General features: G+C 35.8%; 1 protein-coding gene across 1 annotated transcript; it reads right to left on the reverse strand.

Moving 5' to 3' along the window:
• Positions 1-16468: 16468 nt before the first annotated feature.
• LOC102666610 (uncharacterized) lies at positions 16469-23972 on the reverse strand. The gene is made up of 4 exons (XM_006605486.4): positions 23542-23972; positions 20460-20686; positions 19270-20092; positions 16469-18935 (listed from the first exon to the last, which is right to left on the reverse strand). The coding sequence occupies exons 2-4, from the start codon at positions 20682-20684 to the stop codon at positions 16729-16731; spliced, it is 3255 nt and encodes a 1084-aa protein (XP_006605549.1). The 5' UTR covers positions 20685-20686; positions 23542-23972; the 3' UTR covers positions 16469-16728.
• Positions 23973-24582: the final 610 nt, after the last annotated feature.

The following is a 24582-nucleotide window of genomic DNA, read 5'->3' on the forward strand; positions in this document are numbered from 1 at the left end:
GCTCACATGAACACAAGATTCGAGACCATCACAGGATTCAAACACAAACAACATATGGAGAGTGAGTTATCGCATTCCTAAACAGGTAGAGATAAATGAAGACACATATATATGGTATAAGTATAACAAGCTCAACTTAACACAATTCACATCATTTTATCACTTATTGCATAACATCACTTGTCCCAAGGATTTGATCACAATTATATTTCACACCTTCACATTGATCACGTGTTCAGAACAACAAATCTCAAGTACAATACAATATCACACTCACACAATTTATTACTCACCATCACGTAGCAAGTCACAATGATCATTACACAAGAGTTATGCAACAAATACACTAAGACGCAATCTTATATGCAATGTTGTACCATGTCAGTGAAAAACAACACCAGAACACTTAGTAGTACATAGCAAGACACGCCACACAATGGATATGTTAGGTCACTCTCACTAAGTAAACTCATAAGGTGACCAGTCAGGGTCACTTTGTCTTGTGACAATGCTTCAAACAAATGGGATCAACATAGGGTTAAAGGAGCACTCAAATCGAGTGTATTTACCCCCAAAGCCTAGATTCCGAAGAATCCATTAGGGTTTCACCTTCCTGATTTAAATCCAACACTTAAAACAATTTTTGCACGCAAACACTGCTCATGAATTATACAATACCCACGACCTCACACTTATTTTCAAACATGTTTAACACATTAAGCTATAATTTAACACCTCAGGTTCCTGACTTGGAATCCTACACTTTCCTTTAAATACCTCGCACATTGCGCTACAATTTAACACCTCAAGTTTCTAACTTGGAACCCTACACTTTCCTTTTAACACCTCGCGCATAAACACTTTTCTCAAGGTAAACACCGGTCAGGTTATTGTATAATTCACAACTCACAACACAAGTAATTATCACATCAAGTGTTAACCACACACTTATTTACAACCATATCTCATGTCCACAATTTAACATCTCACAATGTCACAATCCACCATCACATATTCATGTGTATCCCACAGATTAACACATGCTCAATTTATCCTTTACACACAATTTCAATCACAATTTCATGATTCTAATATAATAATTTATCATGCTAATGTAGTAAATCTTGTCCAAAATACAAATTATTTATACAAAAATGTTTCTCACAACATGGGGAGTCAAATCCCTCAAACAGTTTCACATAATCACATCAAAATCATAGGTCATAAACACAAAAACACTAAGAACACTCAATTTTATCAACCAATTCGCATCAGGACATCAATTGGTCCGTCAAACACAACAATAGCGTAATTATAACCGTAAAGGAAGAATTATAATTCAATAAACATTCCAAAATAAACTCCAATTTAATCCTTTAAGGATCCCTACACATGTTCATTCTAACCCTAATTGCGATAAACTCATCCCTTACCTCTAAGCGAGCTCACGTGTGTAGTCTAACAGTGATAGCGGCGTCTCTGGAAGTTCCCTAAGATTCCTTAAGTTTTTCCTCTGGTTGTTCTGCTAGGGTTTCCAAATGTTAGAGAGAAGGAGAAGGAATTGGAGCCTTCATATCACTATCTCAGTGCGAGGAATATTTCACTGTCTCCGTGCGAGGAGTTCTGAATCTGGTACGTTCAAATTTCACGATAATCCAACGGTTAAAGAGTCCGGGATCATAGTTTTACTAGGACAGATTTAACTGTATGCGAGAAAAAGAGAATTCCTTGCGAGTAACATGTCTCTCACCACATATATTATTTCAAAATCCCAACAGTGGGCATGTGCAAAATTGAGCTCTAAATCTAATGTTTAAATTTCCCAAAAATCTAACAGTTAACGGGTTTGGGATCGTAATTTGACTGAGATAGGTTTGAGTGTACGCAGGAAAAAGATATAATTTTGAGACAGAGAAGGGAAAACAAATTTGAAAGGAAGAGAGAGGTAGACACCTATTGTAAATGTAAAAACTGGTATAATATTTCTCTATTTATAACTAGGGTACTTTCAATTTATTATTTATTCTATTTTTTATTTTTTTATTTTATAAAAAAACTATATTTTATTCACTGTCAAATGAATAAATAAAATATCATTTTTTATTTTCTAAGAACATATATTTATTTTGTTTACCTTGAAACTATTATTTTAATTAATAAAATTATTTCTCCTTATTTATTTAATTACAAAAATTTTATTATTTTCCTAAAACTCTATTTATTTTTAAAAAATTATTTTTAATTTATTTTAAAAAACTGAAATGTTACACAATTAGAAAGGAAAGAATTGAAAAGATGAGTTAAAGAATAAAATCTGAAATAGTGGTTGAAAGAAAAAGTGATCCAAAACTTAAGGCCTGTCTAATCCTTTGATGAATGGCAAATATGTAAGGTTTTCTTTTCAATAACAAAGTTTATTACATTGTACAAACTAATATTTATGAACAAAAATCCTAACTATTAGGAACTTCTAAATATATCAACAAAAAAAACGACCTTCTAATAATTACTCTAGCTAACTTCCTGCCGTCACCACTGGTAGATAATTTTTTATCTTCATTTTCCATGACTTCTATGGTCTTTATTCTTCTCATCTTCCAATATTAATTTTGATCATACTCTAGTCCAAACTGAAATATATATAACACTTCAAAGAAATAATTTTGACAGCAATAGTGCAAATAATTTTGGCATCAACAGCAACGTTAGTGAAGAACTGTGATTCAGGAACAAATCTACCACCCACCATGTACATCATGTGCTGCATTTCACATAAGTTCATCATGTGCCTGTTTGAGTGTATCTCGTGGGGTTAACGGTGATGATAATAGCCTTTCTAGTTTCTATATAATATTTAACTTACTTCATAGATATTGGTTAAGTCAAAAACACTTCAATTAACCAGAGAAAAAGGTGAAAATATTTACTGATATCTCCATTAGAATGTTACACGCATACCATGCTACCGACAGTGAACTCGTTTCTGTCGATAAACGCTACACGCATTCTGTTGAATAGCGTTAGCCCCTCACGCGCGCTCTGCACGTACGCGCCGATCATGGAGGTCCACGAAACGAAGTCGCTGTTTTCGTGGATCTCATCGAAGGCGCGTCGGGTCTCGTCGACGCCGCGCATTTTGCGCACGAGAGGACGAAGCAGTCGGAGGGGAGGGACTTGATGACGTGGCAGTGAGTGATTGTGAGGTTATGCAAATCGTACGATTCGGCACAGGATTTGAAAACGACGGAGAAGAGAACGTCGTCGTGGGGAGTGGGGTGGAGGGAGAGGTGCATGAAGTGGTGGAGCGAAACGACGACGGAGGGGGTGCCGTTGGTGAGGTCGTGGATGAGGAAGGAGGCGTGGAGTTTTTTGAGGGAGGGGAGGTTTATGCAGAGCCTGGAGAGGTAGAATGTGCCGGGGAGTGGCGGCGGTGGCGGTGGTGGTGTACTGGTGGTAGTGGTGGTACAATGGGATGAAATTGTTTGCAATTGGGGCATGCGTACTAATCTTTTAGGAGGATCTTTGCTAATAACCTCAACATGTCATCAATATCATGTTTGGCAGTATTATATCTTATTTTATATTTTATATTTTAATTTTAAAGTTAATATTTTATATTTTTATTAGATATCTGATCATCAATTAATTTTTATCACGTCATTAAGTAATATTTAATAAGTAAGAGTATGTTCCCTTGAGAACTTGTGTGATACTTGACAAATTCATAATTTTTTACTATCTAAACTAACAAATGAAACAATAAAAACATAAACATAGCATTCAATAATAAGGGTGAAATAGACATAAAGTTACAAGTTGAAATATTTTTGCATGTTTAAATGGAAGCACAATAAAACGAAACAAAAATTAAATGATAAAGGATGTTAGGGTTAGATTTCATCGAACCAAACTCCCATTACCCTAAAGCATGATATCCAACTTGAGATTCAATGTTAATACCGATCATTGTTCAAAAATGATATTCTAATCCCTAATCTCTTAGGTGAAAAGAGCCTAAGTTCTTCCACTAGATGTCAATCCCTTACACACTTAATAAAGAATTTTGGTTTAAGTCACATCATATTCCTAGCTTTGAGGTTTATTGGGTGTTTTACCATAGTTCAAAATAAAAAGGGTGTTTTCCAATCACAATCTTGTCCAAAAATAAGTTACGGGTGATCAAACCATAACAAGCATGAGACCCAAAAGTAAAAACACTAACATTGAAAAAAAGGAGAATAATATATATTCCATAAAAAAAATATACAAAAGAGTAAGGTTTAGTTACATCTAACCCCAAACGACAGAAAGATCTAGCTACCCATTTTTGTATATTGAAGGAAGAAATGGAAGAAAGGAGAAACGGGAAAGTTTTTCCTTCACCAAATAGTGCCTTTTTCATGCAATCAAGCCCCCAAGTACCCCTTCATTCCTTAAGTGACAACTAGCTCTATTTATACATCAACAATATTTCTATTTTAAGTTCCAGTTCACTTAAGTCATATATGTTCGCTTAAGCGAAACTACGAATATGGGAAGTTTGAAACTAGATTTTGCTTGAGCCACTTGAAGTTGCAAAAGCCAAATTTTTTTCATTGATACTTTCGCTCAGTTATTGCTTAAGCCACTTGTCCCTGCTTAAGCCACTTGTCCCTGCTTAAGCCAAACAACCAAATTTTACTTTTTACAAAAAGGTAATTTCACTTAAGCTAGTTGAGGCAGCTTAAGCTAAATTTGTTGTTCAAGACAATGCTTCAAATTAGAGCTCTAAATCGTTCTTTCAATATCTAATCTCCATTTCTACATAGGTTGTAGACAAAATAATAAGATATAACCAACAAAGCAATTTAACTAAACTAAAAACTAGATACTTAGAAATTTACAACCAAATGAGTCAAACATTACTCCAAATGTAGAGAAAAGTAAGACAATTGTCTAACTAACCATTAAACAATTAGGTAAATAAGACAATTATCATTACATGAATCTCTTTGAGATTTGTTCTTGTTTCACTCAATATACAAAAACGAGAGTATCAAATGTAATGTAATAAGAACAAATATAAAAGATTGGTGTAATTTACTCTTAATGTTATTATATTTCCATTAGTTAACATTTAGTTTGTTCAAATTCGTGTGAAAATAATTTATGATAAATACATTTATATTTTTTTAAATCTTGTTTTTTTCTTTTTAATTACTAAATAAATGTAAATATGCATTATTTTTTCTCATATTTTCCCATTAGTTTTATTCATCTCTCTTTATATCTTTTTTTTATATATAATGGGGGGGGGGGGGGGAACAAAAAACTACAACGCTACAAGGCACGGGAGGGCTAAGCCTTTACAATCATCTACAATCAAATGGCCCAAATTTGTAGGAGGAACATAAAAAACAACCAGAAGAGAATTAAGATCATGCCCATGGTTGGCTAAAAAATCAGTGCATTTGTTAGCTTCCTTAAACACACGGGTAAGCTTTGCTGTCTTGTCACTTCTATGTAGAAGTTGGTTTATATCATCAATAAGGGGCTGCAATTGCTTGGACTTCAAAGTCCTAGAAGTCACCAGCTGGATGGTTAGCAAGGAGTCCATCTCAAAATGGACAATATTGAGGTGTAGGTCTCTAGCTAGCTTCATGCCTTTATAAAGAGCCCACACTTCAGCCCATAAAGCATTATAGGAGCCTAGATTTACAGGAAAAACCATTCATAAATCTACCCCTCGAATCCCTAATTCGACCCCCACAAGCCACATAATGGTTGGTTTTGCAAAAAGAGCCATCAACATTTCACCTTATAGACATTCTGATGGGGTGATCCACTAAATATGAATTTATATCTTCCTATGTTGGATTGAAGACAAAGATAAGCCACAAGTATCTTGCATAATAGAAACTGATTGGGCCATGACCTTGTGCAGTAGCTTAGAAGTAATAGAGCTAGAGTTAGAGAAGATGACATGATTTCGTTCCCCCATAAATGATAAACAACAACCCTAAACATAGTATTCCAACTAATGTCAGTTGAAAGTTCCTTATTGTTTTTCAGATTGAAACTCAGCCAATCATCATATATAAGGCTCATGAATTTGGACCATGAATCCTGATCAATAATATCACTCTAGAATTGCTTACTAGTGTCACAATCTTGCAAGACATGGATAATAGATTCAGGAGATGTGGAACATATAGGAAAACTATTATCCTTAGTCCTATTTATTTTCTTTCGCTCTTCATTAGTTAGGAGTCTATGATGAGCTAATTTATAGAGAAAAGTTCTTATACATTGTGGCCCTTTCTAGTTCCTGATAGTCTTAAAATTGTGCACCATAGGATTATCAAAGGAATCCTTATTTGACAAGTAGGAGTAAGTCTCCTTGATAGAAAAAGCCTCATCTTTGGAATGGCACATGTCAGACCCTAATTTTGTTCGGGGATTATCATTCATTGATTTTTTAATTCTTGCTAGTCGACTTACGACGTTGGACGCCAATTACAGTGTAAAGCAAGAAACCACTCAGTGTTTCGATCAGGAAAATAAAAGATACCAAGGAAGGAGGGTGAAAGGGTCTTTTCCTTACTTTTCCTAGGCCCCAGCTCGCCCAGGCCAGTATCTGGCTCGCTTGAGGCATCAAATAACTTCATGGTCAAGAAACCAGCTCGCCTGGGCAAGCTGCAACCGCCTCAAAGTGGCCTTTTGCCTATAAATAGGCATCCTAGGGGGTTTTTAGAGGGTTCCAGCATTCAGTAGTTGAGGATTTTGAGAGAATTGAGAGAGAATAAGAAGAAAGAAGAGGAAACGAAGCCGAGGCGCTATCAAATCGCGACTGTAATCATTCTCTACGTCACTTCTTGTTCGATGTTTTTTGTGTGATAGCTGGTTAGTTTTGTTTTTTTAAGGACTAAATGTGATCTATGTACCCTTAGGGGTCCCCCCTTGTTGTTATGGGTGCATTCATCTTCTCCATCTATCATCGGTAATCTCTTTTTTCTCATAAAGTTTAATCCTAACCGATTACTAGTGTCATAAAGTTATCTTAAGAGAGATTGAAAGTTAATAAGCAAACCAACTCATAACTGAATTTCTCTCCATCAAAAGTCACTCGAGATCGTTCTAAGGTCCAACGCCTTAACGACCTTTTTAGTTTTGTCATTTAAAATGAATTCCTCATCACACTTGAGGATACGTAGAAGCAAGGGCATCCCCTTGTTGACCCAAAAAAATAAAAAAAATATAAAAAGGGTGATGTGCCATCACTTTCTTCTATTTTCTAAATCCTTTTTGCACCATTTTAATTACTGAGTGGTCTTAATTGTCAATTAATCAGGCAGTTTTATTATTTGGGCTCATTTAGCTAATTTGATGTTTTTAATCTAATTTCAGGAATTAATGAAACATTGGGCTTAATCCGGATTTTGGTTATGGACTTGAAGAGGGCAAATAAAGCAGCGCTTACCTTAGTTAATTTCTAATTAGGAAATTTCGCAATTTTATTTTATGTTGTTCAGTGTTTATTTCGTTTTGGGCTAGAGTATTGTAATAGGGCCCAGTGACTTTGAGTGACTCTTTTTAAATAGAAGCCTTGGGATTCGTGCAAGGCATTATGTTATGCTATTCATTATTCAGAGCTTTTGTTTTAGGGTTTTCGTTTTTCTGTTGGATGCTACTGTTCACGTAATGCAATTTTACGTTTTCTGCTTCTAATTACAGTTTCGTTCTTGCTTCTTCTTCCACTTTCATTTACGTTTCTGTTCATTTACGTTTCTGTTTCATGTTTCATTTGCGTTTTCTGTTTGAATCCATGGAAGGCTAGATTTTCTGGTGTTGTTTCCTTTTGAGGACGAAACCCAACTCTCTTTGAGGTTTCGCTTGTAATGTGGTTTCCTGGCAGTTTCCCTTCACCAGTTATCCCAATTTCGTGAACATTAATCAGTGCACGCTTCGTGTTCGATTAATTGCCTCTGAGCCTAACTTGCGTTCATGCTTAATGGACGAAGGGCTAACTGGTGTATGTGGTGCCTAATCACGTATTGAAAACCCTAAGTTGATTTTCGCTTAGTAAATTGAAATAAGGTTGGATTAAGTGGTTGACTGTTAGGGACGAATTTTCCATAACCCAGGATAAGAGAATGGCTTCTGAATCAGAGGAAACAACCCGTTTTTAATATTAGTAGTATTCCAGTTTACTTGTTCTGCTCTTTAATTACCAAACAACCAAACCCCCCCCCCCCCCAATCGTTACTGTTACTGCAAGTATATTATGAACATTTGGTTTGTCACTGCTCGTTGGGAAACGACCTAGGATCACTTCCTAGTTACTGCATTTTCATGTTTATTTGATTCGGGTACGGCCTCGATCAAAGGGAAAATAAATAATTTTGAAGTCACGTTGCGCACACTCGATTAAAGGTTGTCGTCCCTTGTGATGGACGTGTGAGGTGCTAATACCTTCCCTATGCGCAAACAACTCCCGAACCCTTATTTTTAAAATTCGCAAACCTCTTTTTGGTTTTTCTAACGTTTTCCCTTAAATAAACGTTGGTGGCGACTCCACCCGTTTTCTCCCTAGGAGACGAACGCTTTGGCTTATCTATTTTGCTTTCGTCATCCCGTCGTGAGGTAGGTTGCGACAACACCAAATAAGGATATCCTCCATTTGATGGTTTTGGGGAGGAATATTCTTAATGTGCTGACAAATAGAATCAAGGAGAAAAGTTCTAAGCATCCCCCACTACCAATCCTCTTCCATGGCATAGGCTGCCACCAGCAGATTACGCTTCACGTGAAGAATGTCATCAGACATCATAGATTGAAGGAATGGGTTCCAGGGATCCATCTACCCGTCCAGAACCTTATAAAGAGACTATCATTGACCACCCCTCTAACATTGGGTTCAACCGAGGGACACATTTGAGCAATACTCTTCCAAATGTGAGATGCAAATTGTTTTTTACTCACCTTGGGGATGGCCATAAAGCCCATAGAGTATTTAGTGTGAAGAATTCTAACCCACAGAGCCTATTTATCTATGATGAGTTGCCAAGCTAGCTTAAGAACATAGCAATTGTTCCACAGATAGACATTGTGAAAGCCAAGTCCAGCCTTATCCTTGGGTTTATTAATGTTATCCCAAGAAATGAGGTGAACTTTTTTACGATCATGTGTGCTATCTTAAATGAAATCTTTGTAGAGCTTCTCAATGTCTTTACACATAGAGGACGGTAGAAGAGTGGTCTGCATAATGTAAGTAGGAATACACGAGTGAGATTGCGCCAGGGTTATCTTTCCTGCTAAAGAAAAGCTTTGAGATTTCCAACCTAAGAGTTTTTTTTTTCTTAATCTTGTCAACCATAGATCTAAAATGGACAACAAACTTTCTTTGGTTAAGAATAAGGAAGCCCAAGTAAGAGTCTAAGCTAGACGTGGTTGGTGTATTAAAGGCAAGAGTGTAGCTAGGTGCACCCAGCATTCTAAAAAATGACAAAATTGCCCTTGTTTGGTTTTCCTCTTACGGATCAAGTTGATCTGCAAGTCTCTTCCGGATCAACTTGATTCGTAAGAGGAAAAATAAAATTTTTGTTAATTATACAAGTTATTTAAAGATATTTATTTTATAATATAATTTATACATTTAAAGATATTTATTTCATTAATTATAATATAATTAAATATATTTATTTATTTTATTAATTATAATATATTTATAAATATTGATCTATTATAAATAATTAATGCTAATCAATCATAATCATAATTCATGTTAATCAATCATAATTCCCTAAAAGAGGATATATCTATCAATCAATCATGCAAATTTCAGAATAAAAAACACAAAATTCAAAGTTAGCAATTTTAAAAATGTAGTTTTTGATTCTGAAATTTGCACCTAGCATTATGATTGATTAGCATTAATTATTTATAATAAATCAATATTTATAAATATATTATAATTAATAAAATAAATAAATATATTTAATTATATTATAATTAATGAAATAAATATCTTTAAATATATAAATTATATTATAAAATAAATATCTTTAAATATCTTGTATAATTAACAAAATTTTTATTTTTCTTCTCACGGATCAACTTGATCCGTAAGAGGAAAACTAAGTAAGGGCAATTTTATCATTTTTTTTAGAAGGCTGGGTGCACAAGCAATAATGTTGGGTGCACCTAATCAAAGTTTGATCCAAACCTTTAGAAAAATAATAGTGGATTTTTGTTTACTAGCATTCTATTTAGAGGAAAGACAAATTTTTTCCAAGATTCTTTTAACTTTAGTAACTTGCTGGAGAGACGCTTCAACAACCAAAATAATGTCATCAACAAAAAAAAAGATGAGAAATCAGAATCCCATTTGATTAAAAAAAAGATGCAAACATATTATATATATATATATATATATATATATATATATATATATATATATATATATATTAATCTTAGCAGAAGATTCATTAGTTAGAAATTTAGTTATAAGTTTGTTGGTTAGTTAAGAAATGAACAAAGCTGTTAAAAGTTAGTTTCTGATATAACTAACCAAACTCCCGAAGCTTTCCTCTCTCTTCTGCAAGAATATAAATGTACCATAAATGCAGTAATAAAGGTATGAAGTGTTTTTGGTCATTTACGTGAGTTTTACTATAACTCTTCTCTCTCTCTTAGCTTCTATATGGCACGATACTAGTTTCTACATGGTATCAGAGCTCTTCCTGCGAAGAGTTTTGTTGTGCCACCATTCTGACGCTTGCGTCTAGCTTCCTTCCAATAATATTAACCATGAATGAGTTACTGTTAAACTCGGAAAGCTACCTCTACCTTCACCAAGTGAAAACCCAGCCGTGGCACTCGTTTCTCCAGCCTTAGATTCAAGCAACTATCATTCATGGAGTAGGTCCATGATGACAGCATTAAGTGCCAAGAACAAAGTGGAGTTCGTGAATGGAAAGGCACCAGAGCCATTGAAGACCGATAGAACGTACGGGGCGTGGAATTGCTGTAATAACATGGTTGTATCATGGTTAGTTCACTCAGTATCTACATCCATTAGACAAAGTGTTTTGTGGATGGACAAAGCAGAGGAGATTTGGAATGACTTGAAGTCATGATATGCACAAGGAGACCTTCTAAGAGTTTCTGATCTTTAGCAAGAAGCTGCTTCCATCAAGCAAGGGTCTCTTTCGGTCACGGAATATTTCACAAAGCTATGAGTTATATGGAATGAGATTGGAAATTTCAGACCCGATCCCGTGTGTTCATGCACTATTAAGTGCACATGCTTAGTTCTTAACACCATAGCCCAACGAAAACGGGAAGATCGAGCCATGCAATTCTTACGAGGGCTAAATGAACAATACAACAATATACGGTCTCATGTATTACTCATGGACCCAATACCTACGATACCAAAAATTTTCTCGTTCGTGGCACAGCAGGAAAGGCAACTAGCAGGTAACAATCCTCTTCCAAACTTCAATATTGAAACTAAAGAAGGATCTTCTATTAATGTTGTCAAAAGCACCTGTGAATTTTGTGGACGCATTGGACATAGTGAGAGCATTTGCTACAAAAAGCATGGCATACCCTCGAGTTATGATGGAAAAGGCAAAGGGTTTAGTGCGAGAAATGGAAAGACATGTGCATACTGTGGAAAGCCTGGCCACACAATAGACGTATGCTATAAGAAGCACGGATATCCCCCCGGGTTCAAGTTTACCAACAGCAAAACAATGGCTAACAACATAGTGGCAGTAGAAGGAAAGGCCACAAATGACCAAGCACAGCACCAAGAATCCCAAGAATCGGTTCGTTTTTCACCTGAGCAGTACAAGGCCTTGCTAGCTTTAATACAACAACCATGTGATAAGAACTCAGCATCAACTAACCCACAAGTTGCTTCCATTTCGTCCTGTTCAAATCACGACACAACAAGTATCATTCTTTCTTGCGAAAAAGCAAATTCCACCACCTCCTGGATATTAGATTCAGGAGCCACTGATCATGTGTCTCATTCTTTAACAAACTTTCATTCATATCACAAAATTAACCCCATCACTGTTAGATTACTAAATGGCCAAATTGTCTATGCAACTCACTCGGGCACAGTCCACATTTCTGCACTTATCACATTAAAAGATGTTTTGTACATACCATCCTTTACTTTCAACTTAATATCCATATCTAAGCTAGTGTCCTCCGCTAATTACAAGTTAATCTTTTCGTCAAATACTTGTATTTTACAGGACACCAATACCAAGGTGAGGATTGGTACAGCTGAAGTGAGTCGCGATCTCTATCAACTCATACTCGAAGTCACGAATTCACATACTATGTGTGCCACTATCATTCACCCACAATGTAAAGTCACCCCCATAAGCCTATGGCACTTTCGTATGGGACATCCTTCCCTCGAAAGATTACGGGCTATGCAGTCCTATTATACTTTTTTGAATAGCAATAAAGATTTCATATGTACTACATGCCATTACGCAAAGCATAAAAGATTACCTTTCTCTTCTAGCATCTCTCATGCATCAACTACATTTGAACTTCTACATATCGACATTTGGGGACCATGCTCAAAAACATCCATGCATGGGCACCACTATTTTCTAACAATAATAGATGACTTCTCTCGATATACATGGACTCATCTCATGCACAGAAAAGTCGAAACACGACAAATCATTATTAACTTCATTGTATATGTTGAAACTCAATTTGATAGTCACGTTAAGACTATAAGAAGCGACAATGGAGCAGAATTTCTCATGCATGACTTCTATACTCGAAAAGGCATAATTCATCAAACCACTTGCATAGAAACACCTGAGCAAAACGGCATCGCAGAAAGAAAGCATCAACATCTCTTAAATGTCACACGAGCACTCTTATTCCAAACACAGCTTCCACCTAGTTTTTGGTGTTTTGCTTTAGTTCATGCTGCATATCTCATAAATTGCATCCCCACTCCTTTTTTAAAAGATCAATCTCCTTATGAAAAGCTATACGCGAAACCTTGTGACATTTCTAACCTTCGCGTCTTTGGGTGCTTATGTTATGTAAGTACCCTTCAGAATCATAGACAAAAACTTGATCCCCGCGCTCACCCATGCATTTTTCTTGGTTTTAAACCCCATACAAAAAGGTATCTAGTGTATAATCTTCACTCTCATACCATAAGGCATCTCGCAACGTTGTTTTTTATGAAGACCACTTCCCATCACCAACTCAAAGCCAAGACCACACCAACACAGATATCCGCGTTTCACCATCTCCCTTCTCTAGCACCACCGAAAACCTTGACACTCCCATTCCCCTCCCGATACCTAGTCTCACTACTCCTTCCTCATATTCTCAGAACCCAACATTAAGACGTTCCACGAGGACAAGACATGCACCCACTTACTTACGCGACTTCCATCACGCACTCACTTCATCTGCTGATACCACCTCGACCAAGGTTAAGTATCCTCTTCATTTTGTTCTCTCCTATTCTCGCTTATCTCCCACTCACAAACACTTCATCTTGTCTATAAGCACCACCACTGAACCTAACTCATATGTTGAGGCCCCTAAACATGATTGTTGGGTTAAAGCCATACACTCTGAGTTACAGGCTCTCCAACAGAACCAGACTTGGATTCTGACTCAACTCCCACCACACAAAAAGGCTATTGGTTGTCGCTGGGTATACAAAATCAAACACAATACAGATGGCATCATTGAGAGATACAAAGCGCGTCTCGTTACGAAAGGATACACTCAGATGGAAGGTCTAGATTTTCTCGATACCTTCTCCCCTGTGGCTAAGCTCACCACGGTCAGGTTACTCCTTGCTCTCGCTGCTCTCCGTAACTGGCATCTTCGACAACTCGATGTCAATAACGCCTTTCTTCATGGGGACTTCCACGAAGAGGTATATATGAAGCTTCCTCCAGGTTTAATTGTGGACAATCCCAATCTAGTCTGCCGTCTTCAGTGTTCGTTATATGGCCTTAAACAGGCGAGTCGCAAATGGTTCACACGACTCTCGTCATTCCTTCTTTCTCAAGGCTTTCATCAATCCTCTGCTGATCACTCACTTTTCTTATACACTAACAATTCTCATGATCTCACAGTTATTCTCGTATATGTTGACGACATTATCTTGACAGGCAACAATCTTGATACTATCATTCACATTACCAAGCTTCTTGATCAGACTTTTAGCATCAAAGACCTTGACATTCTAAAATACTTCCTTGGTCTCGAAGTTGCTCGTTCGAAACATGGTATACACTTGTGTCAACGCAAATACGCACTGGACATCCTATCAGACTCTGGTATGCTCGGCTCTCGTCCTATATCTACCCCCATAGAGTATTCCACGCATTTAAGTGCTACAATGGGCACCCCATTATCAGAGACTTGTGCCTCTTCCTACAGACGTCTCGTCGACCGCCTTATATACCTTACAAACACTCGCCCCGACATTGCTTATGTCGTTCAACAACTCAGCCAATATATGGCCAATCCAACGTCCACACATTCACAAGCTGCTTTTCAGGTTCTACGTTACATCAAAGGCTCTCCCGGTTCTGGTATTTTCTTTGCAGCTCAAGGAAGTTTCACTCTCAAGGCTTTTAGCGACTCCGACTGGGTGGGATGTCGCGATACACGCCGTTCCGTTATTGGGTTCTCCATCTACCTGGGCGATTCTCTCATTTCTTAGAGATCAAAGAAGCAGTCCACGGTTTCTCAAAGTTCGTCTAAAGCGGAATATAGAGCATTGGCCTCCACCACTTGTGAACTTCAGTGGCTCAGCTTTCTTTTGCATGATTTTTGGGTTACTTTATCTCAACCTGCAACGCTCTATTGTGACAACCAATCCGCCATTCAAATAGCTTCAAACCCAGTCTTTCACGAGCATACTAAACACATCGAGATCGACTGCCATATTGTAAGAGACAAAGTTCACAAAGGCCTGTTGAAGCTACTTCCTATCTCATCCTCAATGCAACTCGCCGACATCTTCACAAAGCCTCTTCCTCCTGCTTCTTTTCAAGGTCTCTATACCAAGTTGGGAATGATGAACATCCATTCCCAACTTGCGGAGGGCTCTTAGCAGAAGATTCATTAGTTAGAAATTTAGTTATAAGTTTCTTAGTTAGTTAAGAAATGAACAAAGCTGTTAAAAGTTAGTTTCTGATATAACTAATCAAACTCCCAAAGCTTTCCTCTCTCTTCTGCAAGAATATAAATGTACCATAAATGCAGTAATAAAGGTATGAAGTGTTTTTGGTCATTTACGTGAGTTTTACTATAACTCTTCTCTCTCTCTTAACTTCTATATGGCACGATACTAGTTTCTACAATTAATGCACTTAAAAATGAATCTAATGTATGTATTTGTTTCAAAATTAATATAAATAAAATTATAAACACTAAAATTTCAAAATTATATTCTTACATTAATTTTATTTTTAAAATTGATTAAATAAAATAACTAATTCCTATCATAATCATTAAGGAATTATTACACACTATTAATTTACATTTTTATTTTAATTTAGCACACATGTATATTAGGAAATTTTGTAGTATTATTACACAATAGTTCGTCTTATAAGAGAAACAATCACCTTTTATGACAAGAATGTATTTGTTTTTAATTTTCAATTTTAGTAGAATTTATTTTTTAAAATATTTTGGATGTGATATTTTAAAAAAGTTAAAAACAATTTTTTAATTATTAAAAAAATGTGTTTTAAAATAATATTATATTATAATTTGTAAATCCCACGCCTAAATTCAGTTTATTCAATAAAATTTAAAAAAAAAACACTTTTCAAAATCAATTCTACCCATTTCCATAATTTTTAAAATGAATTTTTTTACCATAAAATGAATTCCCATTGCTGAGTGTGTGATTTTCAAAGCAAAACAACTAACGTGCGTTTTTTTGTTGTTGAGAAAATCAAAGAAAAATATTTGATCAACACCCAATACGTTATCTAACACACCTAGAGAGAGAATCAAGATAGTAAAGGTAGGTTAGAAATGCAATTGTTCCTAAAAGCATGGTGTATGATATTAACTATTAATTTAAATACAGATAGTAAAGGTGCATCTAAATAAGAATTACTTCTGCAAACAATTTGATTTTCCCCTCAGCTAACATCCAAAGTTACATCTATGGATTTATTTTTTTCTGGTGAAAAACAAAAGAAAAATTATATATACCGAACATCTATGCTTCCTTTATAACTACAAAACTGGAAAATCTTTGATTACACTACTGAAGAACTGTGAATGAAGAGAGCAATCTCACCATAAATATTCACAACAAAAAGTAACAAATCTACGACCATGTCATAAGCTAGAAGTCCTATTTGATGGAGGTCCAATTCATTTAAGCATGCAGCCTAATATGCAGTTTAACGAAAAAATCACTAGTAAGAATCCAAGACAGTGAGAGTGCACAAACTGGTATATATCTCCTCTCAACAGTTCTTAAAAGAGTCAACCAAGAAGAAATCATGCGACATTATTTAAGTTGGTATCGACCAAAGACTGACTGAAAATCAAACATATACCCAAATTCGGGTTTGAAAAAATTTACAAGAGAAATCGCCATGCTTGAGATCAACATCATGTGTTCCATCAATATTGAAATGGACCCACTTTGTGCTTACCCTCTATAAATTCTCATCTACAAATTTAAGCCTCTTACAGTGATCAGATTAACCGGATTGACGGAGGATTACCTGCCGGGAACCTTTGCCTACGGGGCCTTCTGGTTGTCTTGCCCCAACCTGCTAGGCTTCTATCCTCCAATCCCACCACTTCAATGTTACTAAGCTGCTGAATAAGTGGGGTGCTTGTTTCAACAGTTGCCACAGGAGGAGGGGGAGGAGTTGGGGTAACCTGTGCCTGTGATCGCCGCCTACCCCTACCACACCCATTCCTAGAAGAGCTTCTCCTGTTTAATCCTGAATTCCATGCATGACCTGTTGCTTTCATGAGTCCTCCAAATGTTTGGAGATCTTCTGTTACTTCATGCCTCGATAAAGATGCAAGGCCTGGAAGGATATCCCTTTGGAAGTCCCTTCGCTGCCTCCCTCGCCTAGCCGGCCCCCTTCGTGTCCGAGTAGGTAACGAGGTTGTTCCAATTTCTTCCACTTTGAAGTTTTCTGGAACAAGGGGCTGGGGCATGTAGTCTTCTTCCTTGGTCTCTGTCAGTTTCAATGTCATTGATTCAAAGTAATCCATTCCATCTGAGGAAGATTCTTCATTATCCTCGATATTTTTTTCCCTTGAATTATCAGTCTTCTTCTGTAGATCATCCACACACGAGGAAACTATATCCACAAACCAACTTAGAGGGTCCACCACCGGGCCTTCTGATGGACTGCTGATCACATCATCAACTTGCTGGCAGCAAGAAGATGACAAGACAACAATTGCCTCTGCTGCATACCTCATAAGTTCATCCTGTGGCTTTTCAACTGTGTCTTGTGGGCCAAGTAGCGAAACTAGAGGAGTTTCAAGCTTCTTTTCTTCGGGAATGGCATCCTCCTCTGTCTCAGAAACAGCAGGGGCTTCAAGATCTATTTCTGCCTTTGTTTCTAAGTTGGTTGCTGGAATATTTGTCACAAATGCTTCATCCTCATTCATACTCAAGTTCAGATCAATCTGATTTCTAGAGTTGGCTTTTGTTGTGGATAATCCTGTCTCACAAACAATAACTGTAGCTACAGCTTGTACGTCCAACTCAGGAACAGCAGCATCACAAGGCAAGTTAATATCAAGTATCTGTTCTTTCCGATAATTTCCCACTAATTCTACGTCAGATGGATTAGGAACCGACACAGATGGAGACATGAATGAAGATAACTCCTTAGCAGAAATATGAGGTATGTCAAATATGGGAACACCAAGAATTTTCCTTTTACTAGAACTCTCGCTTACTTCTCTCCTCTTTAGCTCAATATCATTTGAAAACAAACCTGTAGTTACATTGTGAATAAATTTTCCATTAGACCCCTTTCCAGTTTCTTCTTTGTTAGATGAAGAAGAAACTTGGAAAACATTTAAACCTCCAGCATTTTGTGCCACATTCTTACATGTTGTCTTGGCTCTAAGCCAAGGCAACACTGCAAGCTGCTCCTCATGCTTCTGTTCTCCATCCATGATTCCCAGACCTGACTGGGAAACTAAGTTGTTGGATGAAGCATTTGAAAGTATCTCATTCAAGTTAATATTTTTTGCAGACTTCATGTCATAGCAATTTGAATTCAAATTTGAACTCTTGTAGCAGTTTGCTGGACCATTATTGAAGTGTTCAGGAAATTTCTTGCAATCACTATCATGGTTAAGATAGCTAATTGAAGAGATGTTCACTGACAGCTCCTTGGACCCAGATAAAGTCCCAGGGTAAAATCCATTTTTCCCAGATGCCTCACATCGAAAACCGGGATTAAGCTTTGAATTGATATTTAGAGGCCAACTATCTCCCAACATCCCATTACTCTGATGTGACTGGGAACTCCTACTCAAGGAACCAGATGCATTTAGACATGGAGATGGAGGTGTCTGTACAGATATAAACTTCTGGTTTAGGGTACTACTTGCCATGTCCCAAGATGAGTGAGACCAAGATCTAGCTAAATCTGAGGAAGGAGCAATTGCAAAGAGACCATGCCTATGTGATGATGCAACAGACTCTGAAAGCTTATTAGCAGAGGATTCATGATTTCTTTCACTGATATCTAAACCACTAGCTGTCTTTTCCCTCAACAAATCAGTCTTGCTTCCATTAGTTAGATAATCAGATGTAGGCTCATGAGATTTACTGAGTTCATCTTGCATTGTTTGGGAAGATAAAAGTGATTGGTCTTGTTTGAGGAGTTGAGGAATGGTTTTTGGATTGCTTTTAGCTTGCCCTGCAATCAATATAAACTTAATTTTATGGCACAATTTATCATATATCACAACAATATTAGTACTTGTTTACTGCCACGTAATCGAAAAGGAACATTTGGTATAAAAGAAATACATATACGAATACAATGACCTTCTATATAATTAGCAAAGTTCTACTTGGAGCAAAACTATCCAATTCACCTATGTTAAAAAAATATGGTTTATCAGCTTATTTTAACAAAATCATCACAAACACATGCCAATTTAGCTAACATTTGTCTTTGAAATGTATCAGATAGGAGACGCAGGTTCAAAATGTAAATTTGAAGCAAGAAGCTCAATAAGAAATCTAACCTGACTCTATTGAAGAAATCCACATTTTTCCATTCCTGTCATTATCCAAATATCCATTATTACGAGCCCAACTGTCAGTTCCATGATGTGAGTTCAGTAAATCTTCCTTGGACAGACCAAAGAATCTCAACTTCTGTTTGGCAGATAGATCAGAACATTCAGTTGCCCCTTGATAGGAATTATGGTTCTGAGGAGGAACGTAAGCAACATCATGTGTTTCTTCCACATGAACAGGTTCATTTAAGTCTGCCAAACTATTTCTGCTTCTTAAAGATTGCTTAGGTCTTGAAATGTCTTCCTGGCCACCAGTCTTGCCACCATTGCCACTAAAAAGGTCCATATCACCTCCCTTTTCGTGTTTATAGCTCCTATCAGAAAGAAAATTTGTGGTGCCACTAATCTTTTCGTCACCAGGCTTTTCATTTTCTTCAGTATCAATGTACTCATCAGCAGGGAGGTGAAGGTCAAACATTTTTCTCCTCACCTTTGAGGGTCTGAAACCCAGTATCTCAACATCTTTCGAGCTACTACTCCCATTTGGCGATGGGAACAGACCAGCTTGCTTACTGATTCCTTTATTAGAACTCAAAGGAGAATGAATGCCCTCAACGCCTGAAATAGATGGTCTAGCACAAGTAGAACTTCCAACTATTGGAAATCCAGGAACATGCCATTTTTTACCATCTTCAGATGTTAACTGAGATGCCAAGGGACCTGTGGAAAATGATTTCTCAACAGATATATGGTTTCTGTATAAATCTTTCATTTTAACTTCATCCATCAAATCCCTTTGTATTCTGTATAAGCGGTGAAGTTCAAAGACCTGATTAAATACATAATATAAATATATCAAAAGGTTCACTAATCATAGGTTTCATAAATAAATTAAGCTGAAAAATACCACCACTCAAGAAAAACCTACATGTAAAATTGATTAAAAGTCAATTTTGCAACAAACTAGTGTTGATAACATAAGTGAAATACTAGCCACTGCAACAATTGAAAAAAGAGACATTTTAAGAGAAAAAAACTCTGGAGAAGCACAGAAATCAAAATTCACAATCCAAAAAGCCTCACCCTTTTATTTTTTAATGGACCAATACTACCTAATCCTTTGACACCCCAAAACTTCCTCATTGATATTATTTGAGCTAGAGGCCAAGGGGTAAAAGGAGCTAAAACTTTCATACCTGATTCTTAAATATGGCCTCATGCTCAAGCATCGTCTGCTTCACATTATCCTTATCATGTGTTGAACATGCATCTGCAGCACCACTCGACAGATAATTATGATAGTACTGCCCATTTGCCAGTGTTTTATCTCCATAATATAGGGGCCAACCGCAACTACTGGATTCCTCATTAAGATCTCTCATTGAGTAATATCCTGGCAGACTCTGAACTTTGGTTCCCATCCCTGAAAATTGAACAGTTATATTTAATCGTGTTTTACTATCATGAATTATCTGGTACATAGCTTCTAGTTCAACTCAAGATTATCACAATCCATACAATATCTTAATTTATTTCGGACTTATTAAGAAGGTATGCACTTTGGTTAACATTCCATATATTGTATGATGTCAAATACCACAAATAGTCAAACACAATCCATACAAGCATCCAAATAATTGGATGACTCAAATCCAGATTTAGTGACATGACATATCTGTGCTACCAAAGATACTTGCATGTCAAGAATTTTTCAGTTTTTTTTCCTTATTTTATCCATTAAATTGACTTGAATGATTAAGGGAACTTCTCAGTAGAAAAAGAAATAGTATTGATTAATAAGATTCACTCCCTTTAAAGTACATTGATCTATGTGTACAATGAATGAATTAAATCTTCAATTTTAATTTAGAATCTGCACAAATTTTAGCAATCCATTTTATTTGGAGCAGAAAACAAGTTAAATAGATTAGTAATTAATGAAAGACCAAGAGGAGAGCACCTCCAAAGCCATGCTACTTTTGTTAGCCCACTTCATATAATGAAAAAAAAGGCATTTGAATTTTGAAAAGTCTATCATTTCAATGCCATTGTAAACCTTAGTAGATAAATCTTATACACTTTCAAAGAGACTTTGGCATCCTAATCTTAAGTAGTAACTATTATATTCAATTGAAAAACAAAAATGCTCACTAAAGAACCAATGTTGCCATCATCTCCTAGCAGTCACATATTTCTCCTTGGCTCTTGAACTCTTGCTAGTTTTCTCCCCCCAACTGATTTTATATAAAAAATCTTTTGGTAATAAATTTTCCCCCTCTTCACTCCAGCCCTTGTGCTTGTTCCTATTGCTCCTCATCCATGCATATGTAAAGAAGCAAGTATAAATGTTTTACTTTTTAATTCGAGATGTGTGAAGTTGTAGTTTCAGCTGACCACACAGCGTTATATTATAACTCCCAATTCACAAGTGCATTACCACTTTAAAGCCTTTAAATGCAAGGCAATAAAGACCTTGCCCCCAAGTTATGTGGTGTACAACAAGAATCTAGTTACTACTCCTTTCAACTCTATAAATCAGCTTTTATCTAGAAAGAAAATGTGGGTTGCCATAAAAAGTGCAGGAAAGCAACATGTAGTTAAGAAAGGATTTAATTAGAAACAAGAATTTCCATGTTAGATTTGCAAACAAGACGCAAATGGTACCTGCTGCTAGATTAAGCTAAGTTCATCACATCATAACAAGCATTTAACTTCAATAGATTGACCATGGTGAAAACACTTACTTAACCAGAAGGAAAAAAAAGATCAAAATATTTACTTGCTACAACATCAAGCTCGTGAAACCTTAAAACCAAAGGACTCCTTATGGCAGGTAGAAAACATCTGTAGTGGCTTAAAATATCCATGCATAATGTAGCTCATACCAATCATATAGATTAACTTTCAAAAGCCATAACTACATTAGTTGCCAATTAAAATAACAACTCCTGCGTTCAGGAGTATCAGTAAATACTGCATAACAAATGTGGCAATACCTTGACCTAGACAAATACATGCTACGTTAGACTACCATAGCAAGCAAAGACATCCCTAAAATATTGAAATATGATAAGGGTAGAAATACCCTTCAAATATGTCAATATTTTTTTTGTTGATAACTTCAACCAAGAATATCAGTGATCACTTCTGACAGTTGAACAAGCAGCACTTGTATGCCCATGACTTATCAAGAATCAAACCTTTTGTCCCATTTTCCAATTTCCCAATAAAATACCAACAACTAAGCTAAAATTACCAACAATGGGAGGATTATTTTTTTTTCTTTTGCATGGTTCTAAGTATTTTGATGGAAGGCAAAAGGTTTGAATCCGACTTGTCACACCACAGCAATAGTAACCACATTCGAAATAGTAATGAACAAAGAACACAAATTCATAATTTAGCTATCATAGAGAAATAAACAATGCCCAAAAGACACTCATTAAAGTATCACAACCATATGAGCGATTTGTATGCTTGTCTATGATTTCATAAATAATACAAGACTTATCTACGAATGTATTAAAACCCACTCATTTTCCACCAATAGTTCAGGGACTGAGGAATTCCAAAAATTCTAGTGAACTAATTATTAGCTTTCAACTTTGATAGCTACACATAAGTTCATCACTGTAATAAAAAGAATCTACGGAGAAGTGAAGTAGCTCTAAACTAAGCAGCCCAAATTCATCCTTGACACAAGGGAACTTATGTCCTTCACTCCAATTTTGAGTCAAAAGAAAGAAGGACAAATAAAAGTAATAGAAAATCCCAATTCTATCCATAAAAGAAAGTAACTGATAAAAAAAAAAAGCAACAGAAAAACCTTAATTCTATCCATAATCCTCTCAATTCAATTAGAGGAATACAACAATTTTCGGTCTTCATTTCATAGACAGAGAGATTAAAAACACACTCTAAAATTCAAGAGGGAGAGAACCTAAATGAATGACAAAATTGAATTAAGCAGATCCTGTACAACAATTATCAAGCCAACAGACAATATCTTCTAGAAGAATTTTATTAATACACTAAAACGAAGCATAAGAATATTACAGCTACACATACAAAGCAAAACAAATAAATAAAAATTAACTCAAAGTTAAATTAACCCCGAAACAATAGGAAACCAGAATTTCGTTTTCAATTTCAATTTCATTTTTCATCGTACTCAATCAACTAGTTCTAAAATAATAAAAAACAAAATCAAAGAAATTTGTCAAACCATCAAAATTACGATAAATAAGCACAATTTAGAAAAAGTATTGCGAAAATTACCTTAGACCCACATCCTCTCATCACGTGCTCTTAAGAATCCACCATGGATTTTCCACCATTCCAACATCAGAAATGAAGAAAGAAAGAAAAAAAAAATCAGTGTTTCACTCTCTCACTAAGCAAAAAAAAAAAGGTTGCTAAAACCAACAATTGTAGCCGAAACAGCGAAGTGGGTATTTCTGCAACAACATTGAAGAAGCTTAGATCGTCGATTTCGATCTACTGGGGTCACTCTTGTTCTTCCTCTCTCTCTCTCGCATAAATGGAAGAACATCAATAGAAACTTTAATTTCTTTTTTTCTTTCTTTATTTTTGTTTAGAGAGAGAAAGAGGAAAATGAAAAGAAGAAAAAGGAGAAGAATTTGGGAAGAGAGAGATCCCAGATAAGAAATCTTCACAGCACAAACAAACGACCTTCTAAGAACAGTGACATTAAATTTGTCAACATCCGGTCTCTTTATATTCTCTGCTTTTTCTTTACTTCTCTCTCTTTCTTTTCCATTTTTATAAAACAAAAATAAAAATAAAATAAACGTTGCTTTATTTATTTCGGTCTTTCTGGGTATATATATATAAAACAAATGCCCATTTCTAGATTCTCTCCACCCTTCTTGCTTTTTGGTACAGATATATCAAATCAAGATTATTAAAATGTAACGGAAATGCCCATCGCATAACTTTTATTTAATGATAATTGATATTGATATTAGCTAATACAATTATATAAAAGTAGTAAATTTATTATTGGTTCTTTGTTATTATCATTATTGTCTTAGTTGTAGTAAAAATAAACACAGTACTATTTTACCAAGCATATAAATTATAAATTAATTGAGACAATTAGTTTAGCTTAATACAGATTTGGATTAAACTCATATAACTATATTAAATACTCAAAATTAGAGAAATTTGTTATCCATTACATGTTTGGTTTGACGGTATAACTGTGCTAGACAACCAAAATAGTAGTAAGATCCTGAAAAAATTAGAGCAATCCAATATTACTTTGCACTGATAATGAAAATAAAAGTGATTCACTTT

The sequence above is a fragment of the Glycine max genome, chromosome 20 (assembly GCF_000004515.6).
Source record: "Glycine max cultivar Williams 82 chromosome 20, Glycine_max_v4.0, whole genome shotgun sequence".
Lineage (NCBI taxonomy): Eukaryota > Viridiplantae > Streptophyta > Magnoliopsida > Fabales > Fabaceae > Glycine > Glycine max.

What these genes read in the sequence shown, in the direction of transcription:
- LOC102666610 (XM_006605486.4), bottom strand. Translation starts at nt 20,684, where the DNA reads ATGGGAACCAAAGTTCAGAGTCTGCCAGGATATTACTCAATGAGAGAT. An exon ending in AGGCCATATTTAAGAATCAG is followed by an intron (nt 20,093 to 20,459) that starts GTATGAAAGTTT and finishes GTATTTAATCAG; the next exon opens with GTCTTTGAACTTCACCGCTT. An exon ending in GATTTCTTCAATAGAGTCAG is followed by an intron (nt 18,936 to 19,269) that starts GTTAGATTTCTT and finishes TATTGATTGCAG; the next exon opens with GGCAAGCTAAAAGCAATCCA.